Genomic DNA, 12,788 nt, shown 5'->3' on the forward strand with positions numbered 1-12,788 from the left:
CTGCTTTTGTGTCTATGTATGTGCAGCCTTAATATGCGTGACTGAAGTTGTTTGCTTTGCTTGCTGTTCCAAAGGACTAAAATAAACCTCTGTGTGTCAAGGTGAGGGGATGAATATAAATGCCAGAGGCAGTTGGGCTGCTTTAGTAATCCTCATTTCTCATTTCTCCATGTTTCATGAGCTTGTGAATCCCAGCATATTTTTCAAACAGCATGCCAAAATGTTAGTTTATACTTAGTTTAGCACAATTGGATAGAAAGGATGCTGAGTTACATTTTCAGAAGGGATTCCGTTGCAGAACGGAACTTCAATGTAGTCAGAGACAGGTACCTTTAAAGATACTAGTGTGGAGAAGAGCACTGATAAATGCTTACTTAAAAATAAACAGCCCTGTGGTTCACTTCAGTTAAGCAGAATAAATTGCTCTTAGAATTTTTGTTGTAAAGTATGGTGTTAAGGCAGTGCATTAGCATAAAGGGCTTTTAAATCTAAATAACGATGTCTGGATTGTATTCATATAGAAAGGTAACTTACTCTTGAGAAGTATTTTTGTTCTGCTTGCAGCACAGAGACTTAACCCTGCAGTGCCCAAATGGGCTGTTACAGTCAGGTAATCTGTACATTAACATTTTTAGTCTTATTTATATAAATGTTCTCTTTTGTAGCTATTTTTATACCAGATTCTTCGTGGTTTGGCATACTGTCATAGAAGAAAGGTATTACATCGAGATCTGAAGCCACAAAATCTACTCATTAATGAGAAAGGAGAACTGAAGCTTGCAGACTTTGGTATGGCTTGAAAATACTCTGTAACAAACATTTTCCTTTGCTCAGCAAAAGAGGAATCTTTCCTTATAAAGGAAAGAAGAGAACATCAGGTCTCATTTGTGCATTCTCAGGTGGAAAATCAAGGTCAGCCTTTTACAGGATGTTAGTAATCAAAGTAATATGTGCATAGTAATAATGCCACTTGAGTTGTTGTTTGAAAGTGGTCTTAATGGCTTTCTTGGGAGCTGACAGTCATATCATTAAGGTGGAGTTCAGGTTGCTTTTTCTAAGACTCCACTCTGAAGCAGAGTAACCATGTCAGGAGAGAGAAAGGATCTGTCCATGTGCTAAATTGTTAGGTGTTACTTCATCACTGATACACCAAGTTCCTTTGGGATATCCAGTAGAGTGGGGCATTCACAGATTCCTGTTACCTTCTGTATTAGGAAGGTCCTTTGAAAGCTGTGCTACCACTTGTTTTTTCTGCCTTGTGTGTGCATGAAAGTTGCTTAGATTGTATCTAACACGGTAGACCTAAATTTCATTGAAGGTAATACTGACAAACTTTGATACTGTTAGGATGGAAAACCTTTGCTGATCCAACGCTAATTTAGTCTGTTTCCACCTTTTCATTATTTGCTTATTGCTATCTGCCTTTTGCAGAAATACTGCAGAAGGGTTTTCACAGGAGGGAGGTGTCATATTGATCTAACATTTAGTTGTTTTAATGAAATCTGTAGGATTACTGAAGGATTTTATCTGTTTACCTGTCTTCTGTGCTTAAAAATGCAGACCACGAGATTGCTGTAAATACTAAGAAGCAAATCACAAGTTGTAGAAAGGTATTTAGTAGGGCTTTTTAATGAACATTAAAGGAAGGTATTTAGCAAGTACAATAAGGTTGATTTAGCTCATACTGAATTCTTTGTCATGCAAAAAAATAAAGATTTCAGCAAACTGTATGACTTTATTTCCCTTTTATCAAGGATTGGCTAGAGCAAAGTCTGTTCCTACGAAGACCTATTCCAATGAAGTTGTCACATTATGGTACAGACCACCTGATGTTCTCCTTGGATCTTCAGAGTATTCAACTCAAATTGACATGTGGTTTGTATAGCTTTATCTAATTTAAATTTTTGTTCTCAGTCAAGATGAAAAATGTCAACTCTTCATTATTTAGTAGCATTCAAATGCTCATTCTTGGAATTTTTGAAGGTTACAAGTGAGTTAGATCTTCAGAGAAAGGGATGTCAGCCAGGCAAGATGCTATTATTTCTCTTTTTATCGCTTAGAGTAAGCAGGCATTAGGCCCACAGTGTTAGGGGGGAGAAAAACAAACATGTTCTCCTAATGACATTATAATGTGATATTTTACTGTGAACTGTAATAGAATTGATAAACTTGACATCTGAAGGAAGAGGATAGAATATAGCTATGACAGGTTTTGTTTAGTCTTTGACAGTTCTTTTGTTACTACGTATCTTTCAAAACAACATTTTTAACAGCAGTGTGTAGCTAACAACTAATTTAATTTGTTTTAATTGAAGAGAAATCACAGAAGTCTTCAAGAGCTGAAAGCTTCATCTGGGAGGTGGTTTCTGATTTATCTTTTCCTCTGTGCTTTTTAAAGGGGCGTCGGATGCATATTTTTTGAAATGGCATCAGGAAGGCCTCTTTTTCCTGGTTCGACTGTTGAAGATGAACTGCATTTAATTTTCAGACTTCTGGGTAAGGATACTTTTAGCAGTAATGTTAATGCTATATGTTTGTTCTTAGCTCTTTTTCCGTGAGAACTGTAGATCTTGAGGTATAGACGGTGATATTTTATATTGCATTTACATTGTAATTGGGGTGAGTGAGTTACTCTTGATGAAAAATGATTGAGCTCTTTTGGGTTTTGTTTTTTTTTTTCTTTCTTTCCTGTTTAAAGGACAAGATTAAATGCTTATTTTTGTTCAAGTTGTTTCTTTACATTTTTCTAAGTTGAATTTCTTTCTTTTTTAAATGCAGGAACGCCATGTCAAGAAACATGGCCAGGCATTTCTTCCACTGATGAATTTAGAAACTACAACTTTCCTAAATATAAACCACAACCCCTTATCAACCATGCACCAAGGTACTTTACATTTTATTAATAGACAGTATGCATCCCAGTGGTTTACATATCTGTAAATGTGAACGTGTTTCCAAGTACAGTCTGCTACCGAATGCTGGAAAACTGCATCAGGTGTGTTACTGTGGGTAGATAGTAAAGCAAAGCATAATCTTGATACTATGTAATTACTTTGTCTAGTAGCATGCAGCCCCTTAATGACCTGTAAAGCTATAAACTCTGATTGCATATTGGGCATATTCACACAGCACTTCCTAAATAACCCCAGTTCTCCTCTGTTACATAATAGGCCCATTGTTAAAATGGCAAAGTTTTCTTGAGCAGTCTGTTGAAATCATGCTAAAACCATTATGAGGAACTTGAAGAGATTGTACAGTTATTATAAACAAACTTTATAACAACTTTGAAGAAAAAATGTGACATTGTGGCCTTCTACTAAATGAATGGTGTTAAGCTTAAAAGCTTTTTTGCTGAAATAAACAATCCAGGTCAATCTAGTAAATCACAGTCCAAAGCTCACGATTTGTCCGTCACTAGTGTTTTCCAGACAGTCTTGTTCTGAGGTGTTGGTACTTGTATGTACATCAATATGCGGAGGAGATGATTAGGTGAAAGTATATCCATGTTTAAATTTATTTTTCAGGTTTGATGTCATGTATTGTATGTAGTCAGTTCCTTTGCAGTTTTGTTCTTGTAAATATAGTCCATAACTCTTAATTTTTTTAAATCTTTTTATTTTTAGGCTAGACACAGAAGGCATTGAATTGATAGCAAAGTTCCTTCAAGTAAGATGTTTTTTCTTTTTTCTTCATAAAAGTGCAAGTTAAGAATTTTAATATATTATTTTAAAAATGTGTTAGAAGCTGTAATATCTGTTAGATCTGTCTCAAAGTAGAATATGCAGCTGAGTCTGTAGGGGATGACCGATTTGGGAAGAATATCAGTTTTGGGAAGCCTGTGTACTGTAAGAATTAAAAACCTGGTGTTTAATTTCTTTACATTTCTACGCCCCCACCTCAAACTGGTCTTACTACTTTTTGTGAAAGTAGAATCAATCCTGTGTTAGTGATTCCCTGAAAGAAAAATCTCTTGTGAAATACGGCATTAAAACAGAACTTTTAAATACAAATACTAAATTCCTGTAACAATGAGAAGCAGTTACTAAGGTGTAATACTACTCTTTGATCTTGCAAAATGCATTCAGAGTGTGAAGTGGTTTTAATCTTTTAATCTGTGTTAAAAATGAGCCAAAAGCAAGATGGAAGGCCAGCTCTTAAGTCTTTGAATAGTTGCACAAGTAACTTGTGTGTAACTTCACAGCATTAAAAATTCTTAGTACGTAAGGTGGAGTATAGTTACCCTGCTTTGTAGCCTATGATTTAAATTTCTACATCAGGTCTTCACATTGTGTCAGAACAGTACTTGTAGTCCTTGTTAGGACTTTGTTCCTACTTGTGTATAGCTTTTTAAATGTAGTTGTCCAATTGTGCATGTACACCAAGCAGGAGACATTTGATCACAAATTGAAGACTGTGTTTAGTTGTCTAAAGTTCCATTTTATGCACACCACTGCAGTATAGTCCATCAAATTAAAAACTCTTGTGATCTCATGTAGTAGCATTTCATTGCAATTTAGTATCAGAATACAGTGTAGACAAAAGGCTGACATCTAGTCATTGTTACATTTAGAAATAAAGAATATTTTTTACTTGCATCCGTTTGCAGCAGTTATTTTTACTATTTTAGCCATCTTGGTATATGTCAATAATACCAAATTAGAGAACACATTAGAATAGAATAGTTTGAGTTGGAAGTGACCTCCAAGATTTCCATATGTGAGATAAAAGTAATGAAACCAAATTTGTTCTAGTGAGCTGGTAAGAAATACTGAGCAAGTAGAACTTTATATCTCCCTTTGCTGAAATCATTTGATTCAGAGTTTTTTGATGAAGACTAACGCACTTGTTTCCTTTTATGTTAATAGTATGAATCAAAAAAGAGAATTTCAGCAGAGGAGGCCATGAAACATGCATATTTCAGAAGTCTTGGAACAAGAATACACACTTTGCCTGAAAGTAAGAGGAGAAATACAGTAGCAGAGTCTTGTTAAGACAGTGCGTTAAAGCTGAGTACATTGCTTAATGTCACCTACTAAAGAAGTCTGGTATATATTGACTTAAATATTTGGGAAAGGGAAACATTTTTTTTTAATCTAAACTGTACAATTAAGACTAGAACTTTGTTCAGTAAAGCATAGTTATGCTTGGATATAAATGAATTTCTTTTTTACATTCCAGGTGTTTCAATATTCAGTCTAAAAGAGATTCAGCTGCAAAAAGACCCTGGCTTTCGAAATTCCGCTTACCCAGAGACAGGTATGGAAAGCTTAATATTTTCTCTCATCTGCAAAGGGAGTGCTGTGCCAGAGACATTTGGAATGGAAAAATGCTTTCTTAAGTTGGTCTCTGTGTACACAAACAAATACCAGATTTCTGTAGAGACGTGTAAGCTGAATGTACAGAAGGAGGTGAGTTTTACTAGGGAAAGGCAGAGGGGCTGTTAACGTGAAAATATCTTTGAGTTTCAAACCATTTTTACAAAAAAAAACCCAGTAAGTGCAGTTAAAAGAAAGATGCTGATACTGGTTTAATCACAAAATATGTTACCTTGAAATAGAAAGACAGAAAGTAAGATGATAAGTGAATATTCTGTTGTGCAAATGCTTTGGTGTCTTACTATGGTCCTTGTTCTCTTGTAGGACATGGGAAGAACAGAAGGCAGAGCATGCTTTTTTAAAGTGGGTTACGCAGAGTCAAGCCCAAGCCTATCCCATCAGTCAAGGACTCGGATCTGAAGGCAGTGCTCTCTGTTGGTGGACTTGAAATCGCAGTTTGTCTACACTGTCCTCTTCACAGTGGAGTCTTTTTATTTCCAACCTGCAGATTATGTTTTTATATTTGTTGTCACAGTGTGACAAATTTTTGTACAGTTGGTTTTAAGGTCTCCTCTGCCACTAGAGCCAGTAGGTTACAGCTGTTGATGTAACTGTAGCTGCAATTTTTGTGCAGGACTGAGAAACACAGTGCATTATTTATTGCGGAATCATTGCTGCTAAATAACTACTGTCTGTATAGTTAACACAACAGTTCCATGCCTGAAGAAGTTGCAATGGCTTTATAATATGTGAATGCATCTGTTTCTCTTCATAAAATGTTCTACTGCTGCGGGGTTTTTTTGTATTTCTTAAACTGCAGTGTTTCCTGGAATGTAAACATAGCTTTGCTTGGCTATAAGTGAACCATCTTTAATGCTCTAAGTTCATGGCACTTAATTCCTTATTTAACATTGGAAGTTATGTGTTGAAAAAGTTGAAAAATTATAATGCATATTATGGTTTTTTGAAAAGCACATGGTGTGAAAGTTGATTCAAACAAGTGAACAGAAACCATTATTTGCTCTCAGATCCTATATTAGTTATTGGTAAACTAGAGCATGGAGACTGGATCATAAATTTTGTCAGGCTTGCTCCAGCGTAAGATATTTGCACATTGTTGTGCACATGGGGCCTGCAGAAGCAATGACTTTTTTACCTTGTTTTTAACTTAGAAATACAAATAGTAAAACAATGATTCATATATGTTGGTCCCTGGCTTACTTTTGGAGTTTAGAATTTTGTTACAGAGGAACAGGACAACTAATTACAAGAATATGGGAAATAATGTCACACTTTTCCCACCTTGTTGCTCTCCCATTTGTGCGTTATTCACTTGAAATCAACTGGAAAGATGCAAGTTTGTACTTGATAAAAACTCACTATATTACAGAGCTTTTACAATGGGAACTTAGAGAGTTTTTCAGATCTTAGATGTTATCTGTTTACCAGAGATAGTAAACATGTTACTACTATGCTTATGCATCTCAGTGAGTATCATAAGTACACCCTTGGTGATGGTTACAGTATTTTTAAGCATTTGTGTTCACCTTTATGAACCTATTTGTTCAGTGCATCTTAAAGAGACTGTAAATCTTTATTGGTATATTTTGAAATGGTCATGTAAATCTTTGGCTGGTATATCAAGAAAATAGTCATAGGTAACTTAATTTTTTCCTGACATTCACTGTAAAACGTTCAGGGGTCCTATCATTTCTGTTCAGGAAATCTTGTAGTTTATTGTTATTTAACAGTATTAAGTGAATTTTTGTATATTTCATTTTAACTTTATTTGTGAATAGTGATTGTGGCATGTTTGGGGGTGTTTTATTAATATTTCATTGAAACTGGTAAATTTGAATTGGGATTTTTTTTTTATTATTATTATTATTTTCTGGAAGAGAGAAATTCATGTGTAATGGTGACTATTGGACCACTACTGCTTTTCAGCATTTGTAAACTGGTTTTACGTTAAATCTTGTAGACCTAACAAACTGCTGTTATTTCTAACTGACCGACCTGTATTAATATTGTACTTTTGAAAGTATAAATATTATGTGGAATTCTTTGGTTTTGTTTTGAAATTTATAACAACAAAGGCCCTATGCTGTTAAAAATACAGACTAAGTGAACTTGCGGTTCTTGGGCCGTTGTTGGAAACGTTTAGCTAGGTCTGTGTGTTGTGGGAGTCACCAGTTTCAACTTTGGCTGCTTATTAATCCATGTAGTGCAGAGGGTAGTGGCAGTGGAAAGTAATGTGGCTTATCCATGACTGAGGCCATTCAGGATCTTAGCATCAGCATGGTCCACAGCTTAACCATTGGCATGTGAGTCCTGCATGTCACACAATACCAGAAGTCTTGCCAAGGTCCAGGAGCGTGATACAAGTGTGGGTCTCCCACTGATTCCAGTGGGATCGTTCTGTGTGTATCAGAGGCAGATTTGGCACTGATGAAAAACCTTTGTCCTGAAATAGTTGTTATATATTTTTTTATAGCTGCTATGGATCTGATCTAGATTTTATACTGATTAACTTTGTAGGTGTGGTGGTGTTGAAAGAAGTATCAGAAAAACCTCTTTTTTTACAGAAGTAGTGAAGATATGGAGTACATGTTCACTGTGGATAAATGTGAGGTTTAGCATTTCTAGAACAGTAATATTTTATAGGTCATAAAAGAACAAGTAATAATGTAACACGAATGAGTAAAGGACTTAAAGGTTTAACTGCTCAAATGAAGTGCATTAATATATTTAGAAAACCATCAGGTGCAGCTGACAGAAGGATGTTTCCATAAGAACTTGGCATCCATGGTCAAGTCAGTTTCTTTTGGTTTGTTTAATTGTCTATAATTGAAATTCCTGCATCAGCATAGACAGTTCTGTGACAGCTGCCTGTTTGGGGCGATAGTCAGTGAGTCTGAAATTGCTGGGCATTTCTCTTGACATCCTTCTCATGCGATTCAGTGTTCTGCCTCCTGTCTGACAGCATCAGGCGCTGCAAACTTGGTGTCACTGTCCCCAGGAACTGTAGGGAGTGTTGGCCTTTTGGAGAAGACCTCAACCGTGACAAAACCAAGCAGATAGTGGCAGAAAATGAATGACTTCTGAGATTTGGTATGACAACCTTTGCTTGAAGATGAGTGATCGGTTAATGAGGTGCCCTGTAAGTTGTTGCTGATTTAAGTAGGTATTTTTCTAAGATACCTGGTGTATTCCTTCTACCCCAGGGTTGGAATGCCAAGGTGCATGGATAGGTTTGTGTACGAACAAGGGGGGCTTGAAGACAGGAAGGAGGCAGGTGGTGATGAGGTTGCATGCACATGCAGGGGAAGGTTGAAGGGGAGAGAGGTTGGGATAGGGCAGAGTGGGAGATGGAAGGGGCAAACCAGCTGCTCAGCAGTACTCTAGTGGAACATGCATCTCAACACAGCTGTGTTATTTTTGTGCTGCTTTACCACAGCATTAAGTAGCCGGAGTGTATCCCTGAATTGGGCAATAAAAGTTAAAATAAACAGTTGTTGAAGAACCAACCTACTTTGTATTTGCAAATCATTTGAAAACACTGCAAGGTAGTGTTCTTTGGGCTGCTTGCGCATGGGTTTTCCAGTGTAATAAAGGTACATTGTTTCTGTTTTGCAATGTTAAGATGGAATTAAGGTTAAGAACACATTCAGTTATTGAGGACAAAATGTATGAAAGGTATGTTGTAAACATCCCCAAGCCAAGTATTATAAAGCCAGGAAATACCCAGAATTAAGGTCAGACTTGAGTGAAATCCAAATGAGGGTATGGAAATGCACAGCTATAGCACATAGAGACACTGAAGAAGTACCGGGTTTTTCCTTGTCTTGTGAGAATGTGTGGTCACAGACGTGCAATCGTGTGGTTTGGTCACTAGCAGGCAGAGCTGAAATAATTCGTGCACCTTCTTACCACATTTCGGTACCTTTTTCCCCTTAGTAAAGTTTGTCTTTGAAACAAATGCAACCTTTCTGTGAAATTTGTTAATTCCAGGGAGGAACTTGAGCACTTCCTCTCTACCGGTCGTTTGTGTTTGTCATTTTAGAGACAGGGCTTCTAGAGATTAAATGCTACTCTTTGGCTTGTATGTGGGTCAGCAGCATCCAAGTGTCTCACCAACATCCATGTTGGACCAGTTTAGAAGATAACAAGTATGGCTAATAAAACCTAAAGGAAGCACTGTACAAGTGTTGAGCTGATTGCTAAATAGTAAAGTAAGCTCTGACTGTACAGTTTGGGTGATTTTAAAAAGTATAAAAGCCCAGTAGATACATGGGCTTTGTAATTCGTACTGTGCAGCCTTTTCATCTGTGGGGTTCAGCTGCACAGAAAGCACACTCTTGTTCTAGGCCACAGTGGAAATCTGTGTTGTCAGAACTGGGATTATAGTTCAGAAGTTCTGGATCTATGTGTCTTAATCTTTTGTGTGTGATTCCCAGTGGGCTCTACTGTGCCTCTCTCGTTAAGTGAAAGAAAAAGACTGATGTCAGTGGAAATATGTGTACATTACAATTTTCCACTCTTTTCACGTTTCCTAAAATCCTTCAACTCATTTAAGGTCTGTCATTTTTGAACCAACTTAAATTGTGAGTGCACACATATGCACATACTGTTGTAAATAACTGCTTAATTTATTGTCCTGGCTGCATGCTCCAGAATCACTTTAGAAGTGGGCCTGCCTGAGCAGATGGCTTTTATGGTCCTCCTAATGAAATATGAGTCTCATTCAGCTCAGATGCCATACGTTGAAACACATTTTTCCCTAGAGAGCTATGAAGTTTCTTCATTTGTTGCAGTGGGATCTTGCTGCTGATGGAATTGCCATCACTGCATGTTACAAACAGAGGAGAATGCTCTTCCCTATCCCTGCTCCAACATGCTCTTGCAGAGAGAGCCCACCTCCAGTCCCTGCATGGTAGCAGCCAGTGCTGCCTGCTTCAAGCCCCAGGCTTCTAGAAGTTTTTCCAAGACTGTTTTACCCCCATTCCATGTCCCTTTCTTTGCAGGAGGAAGCAGCTGGCCTGGAGCCGTGTTAGGAATCATTAAGGTTACGTTTACTCATTTGCACTTCTTCAGAGTGAACATGAACTGATGGCAGTCTTTCTGGAAAAGTAACACAACATATCCTGTAGTGCTCTCCTCAAGGATCCTTTTCTACAACTACTCTCCTGTGTCCAAGGCAGGCTGTGATGCTCGTTGCTCCAGTCCTTGCCTGAGGTTTGTTCTCCTTTATTCATTTAAATAAATTTACACTCCTCCTGACTAATGCTGTCAGTCTTTTTGCCCCTAAGAAACGGGTTTGTACTACACCTGTGCAGGCAGAGTGCTCACATGTTAATCAGGAAGAGCAGTTACAGTCTGGGGCTAAAATGGATTTCAATAGTTGTAATTTTTTAACAACTTCGTAGAGGTGTGCTTAAACCTGCGTGACCCATGTTTGTTTATCCTGCAGGATATAGAGACAGTCTCAAGATCAGAAGGGAGCAACAATTCCCTTATGTAAAAGAATACCCGTAGTTGCTGTGCCTTTCCTGAGCACATCTGGTGGTTGTGATGGCTTCCGAAGATGCTTCCTGTAAGCACAACATCACACAGCCTCTCAATGCAGCCTTGCTCTGTAAAAATGAAATGCCACCATCTGTTATAAAGGACTCTCTCCCCTTTAAACAGTTACCATCTCGATGGTTCATCATTTCTTCAGTAGGTACCTCCAGATTGGCAGGTGCCTGTCTGAGGAGACAAGTTTTACTCAGACAAACCAAATTGTTGATGTAATGGACACGTGTCAGATCTTTCCTTTTCTGAAGCTCGTTACCACTCATCACTGGTTTCCCTGCCTTGAAAGCTTCTCCCCAGTAGCTGCTGTGACCCTGCTGGTGGATACTTGCTTTTCTGGAAAAGCAATGTGACGATAAGGCAGCAATATCCTGACCGTGCACCCAGCCTGTACAGAAACCATTTTGTGTATTGCTGAAGCATGAATAAAATGTAAATCTGCCAAAAAACCCTCAAGTATCATCAAACTGCCATTACTAACAAGAAGAGAGAGTAACACCCGTTTTGTTCCCCAGGGCTGCTGGCTGGAGCAATTCATGCCACAGAAATACTAACACTTTCACAGTATTTATTTTAAAAAAAAACATTTATTTGATTTTTCTCTACAGTTAAAAGATGCCTGTTAATAAAATCCAGTAGAAAATTACCAATAGAATATTTTCTCTGAAGCATAAGGCATAACAATCTAGTGTTTTAGGTAAGCGTTAGACTTGAAAGGCTGGACTTTCTCTGTATAAATCCTTCCCAGTAGGAAGAATGTTTGTTCCACATTATTGACCACTTGGAAGGCAGAGTTCGTTTTGACATCCTATTTGTTTCAATTGAACATACAAGTAGCGGAAGATGATGCATTCTGTTGCTACTTTTTATCCTCTTGAGGATAAGAAGACAGCACTATTTACTTTCCTGTTTCTGGGTGTCTTTCCTGCAGTTTTCCTGAATTCTTTTGGATCCTTTACAGTAGTTTGTTGAAAGAGGTTTTTGCTCCAGAATTGATATTTTCTGTTACCTTTAAAAGTCACTCACAGGGCAGGAGGGTGGGAGGGGAGATGTGGGTGTGCTGAGCTGCGCTGAGCCTTGAAAAGAGAAACATCTGCCTTACTCATAGAACCTTGGAAGAAACAAAACCCTGAGAATTGGGATGCTTTTAAGCATCACTTCTCTGTCACACGCTCCCTCCTCTCGTGTTCATCTGGGGGTTTTGCAGTGTTATTATTCAATACTTCTTATTAAGTCAAAGACCAAATTTTCATGAGTACCTATTCTTACTTTTTAAACTCTAGAGAGAAACACTTCATCTCTGTGCCTTTTTCTCCTATTAGCTGTATTGGCGTGTGCAAGGTGAGACTCTACTGAAGTAGGCATTTATGCCTTTTTAAAATGAGATGAGAGTTGGCTCTGGAGCGTGAGTAATTGCCTCTCAACTTAGTCACTGGAAACATTCCGTGTACCTGGGAGGAATCCATTGAATGAGGAATGTTTGATCTGTGAGCCCTGTGATTTATCTCCACTGATCTAGTCAAGCCCTTCAGTTACACGCTGCCTTCTCTTCCAGTCTGCTCTCATTTGACTTTGTATAAAATATTTCTCTCCACTCATAGGTTTTGCATAGGTTCATCTTCTGGTTTTGACTCCTTGGGGTGGTACCTCCTGGGGCTCTTAAAACGCTTGAATCAAGCAAATGGCTTCCCAGTCACTTCATTCTTTTTCCATGTGTCTTGCATCTAATTGCTCTGTTTACCAGCACTGGTACTTTATACAAATATGGCAGGGTTTTATCCCATTAATTACTGAGAGGGAAGCTCATTTTCGGTTGTTCAACCCAGCAGCCTGAGGAAAATTCCTGCTGTCTTTTGTCAGATAACCTCTGCCCCAAAAATGGCTTTTCAACATCAGAGC

General features: G+C 37.9%; 1 protein-coding gene across 2 annotated transcripts in view; it reads left to right on the top strand.

Moving 5' to 3' along the window:
• CDK17 (cyclin dependent kinase 17) overlaps positions 1 to 8,840 on the top strand; it is a 94,977-nt gene extending 86,137 nt beyond the window's left edge. For both annotated transcript variants that reach the window (XM_005143124.4, XM_031043714.2), the window contains 8 exons: positions 666 to 789; positions 1,755 to 1,875; positions 2,399 to 2,496; positions 2,779 to 2,884; positions 3,624 to 3,666; positions 4,866 to 4,956; positions 5,179 to 5,256; positions 5,640 to 8,840. In XM_005143124.4, the coding sequence (XP_005143181.1) occupies positions 666 to 789; positions 1,755 to 1,875; positions 2,399 to 2,496; positions 2,779 to 2,884; positions 3,624 to 3,666; positions 4,866 to 4,956; positions 5,179 to 5,256; positions 5,640 to 5,677 (699 nt within the window). In that variant the 3' untranslated portion in view covers positions 5,678 to 8,840. The remainder of the gene's footprint in view (positions 1 to 665; positions 790 to 1,754; positions 1,876 to 2,398; positions 2,497 to 2,778; positions 2,885 to 3,623; positions 3,667 to 4,865; positions 4,957 to 5,178; positions 5,257 to 5,639) is intronic.
• The last annotated feature ends 3,948 nt before the right edge of the window (positions 8,841 to 12,788 follow it).

This window comes from Melopsittacus undulatus, chromosome 5 (assembly GCF_012275295.1).
Source record: "Melopsittacus undulatus isolate bMelUnd1 chromosome 5, bMelUnd1.mat.Z, whole genome shotgun sequence".
Lineage (NCBI taxonomy): Eukaryota > Metazoa > Chordata > Aves > Psittaciformes > Psittaculidae > Melopsittacus > Melopsittacus undulatus.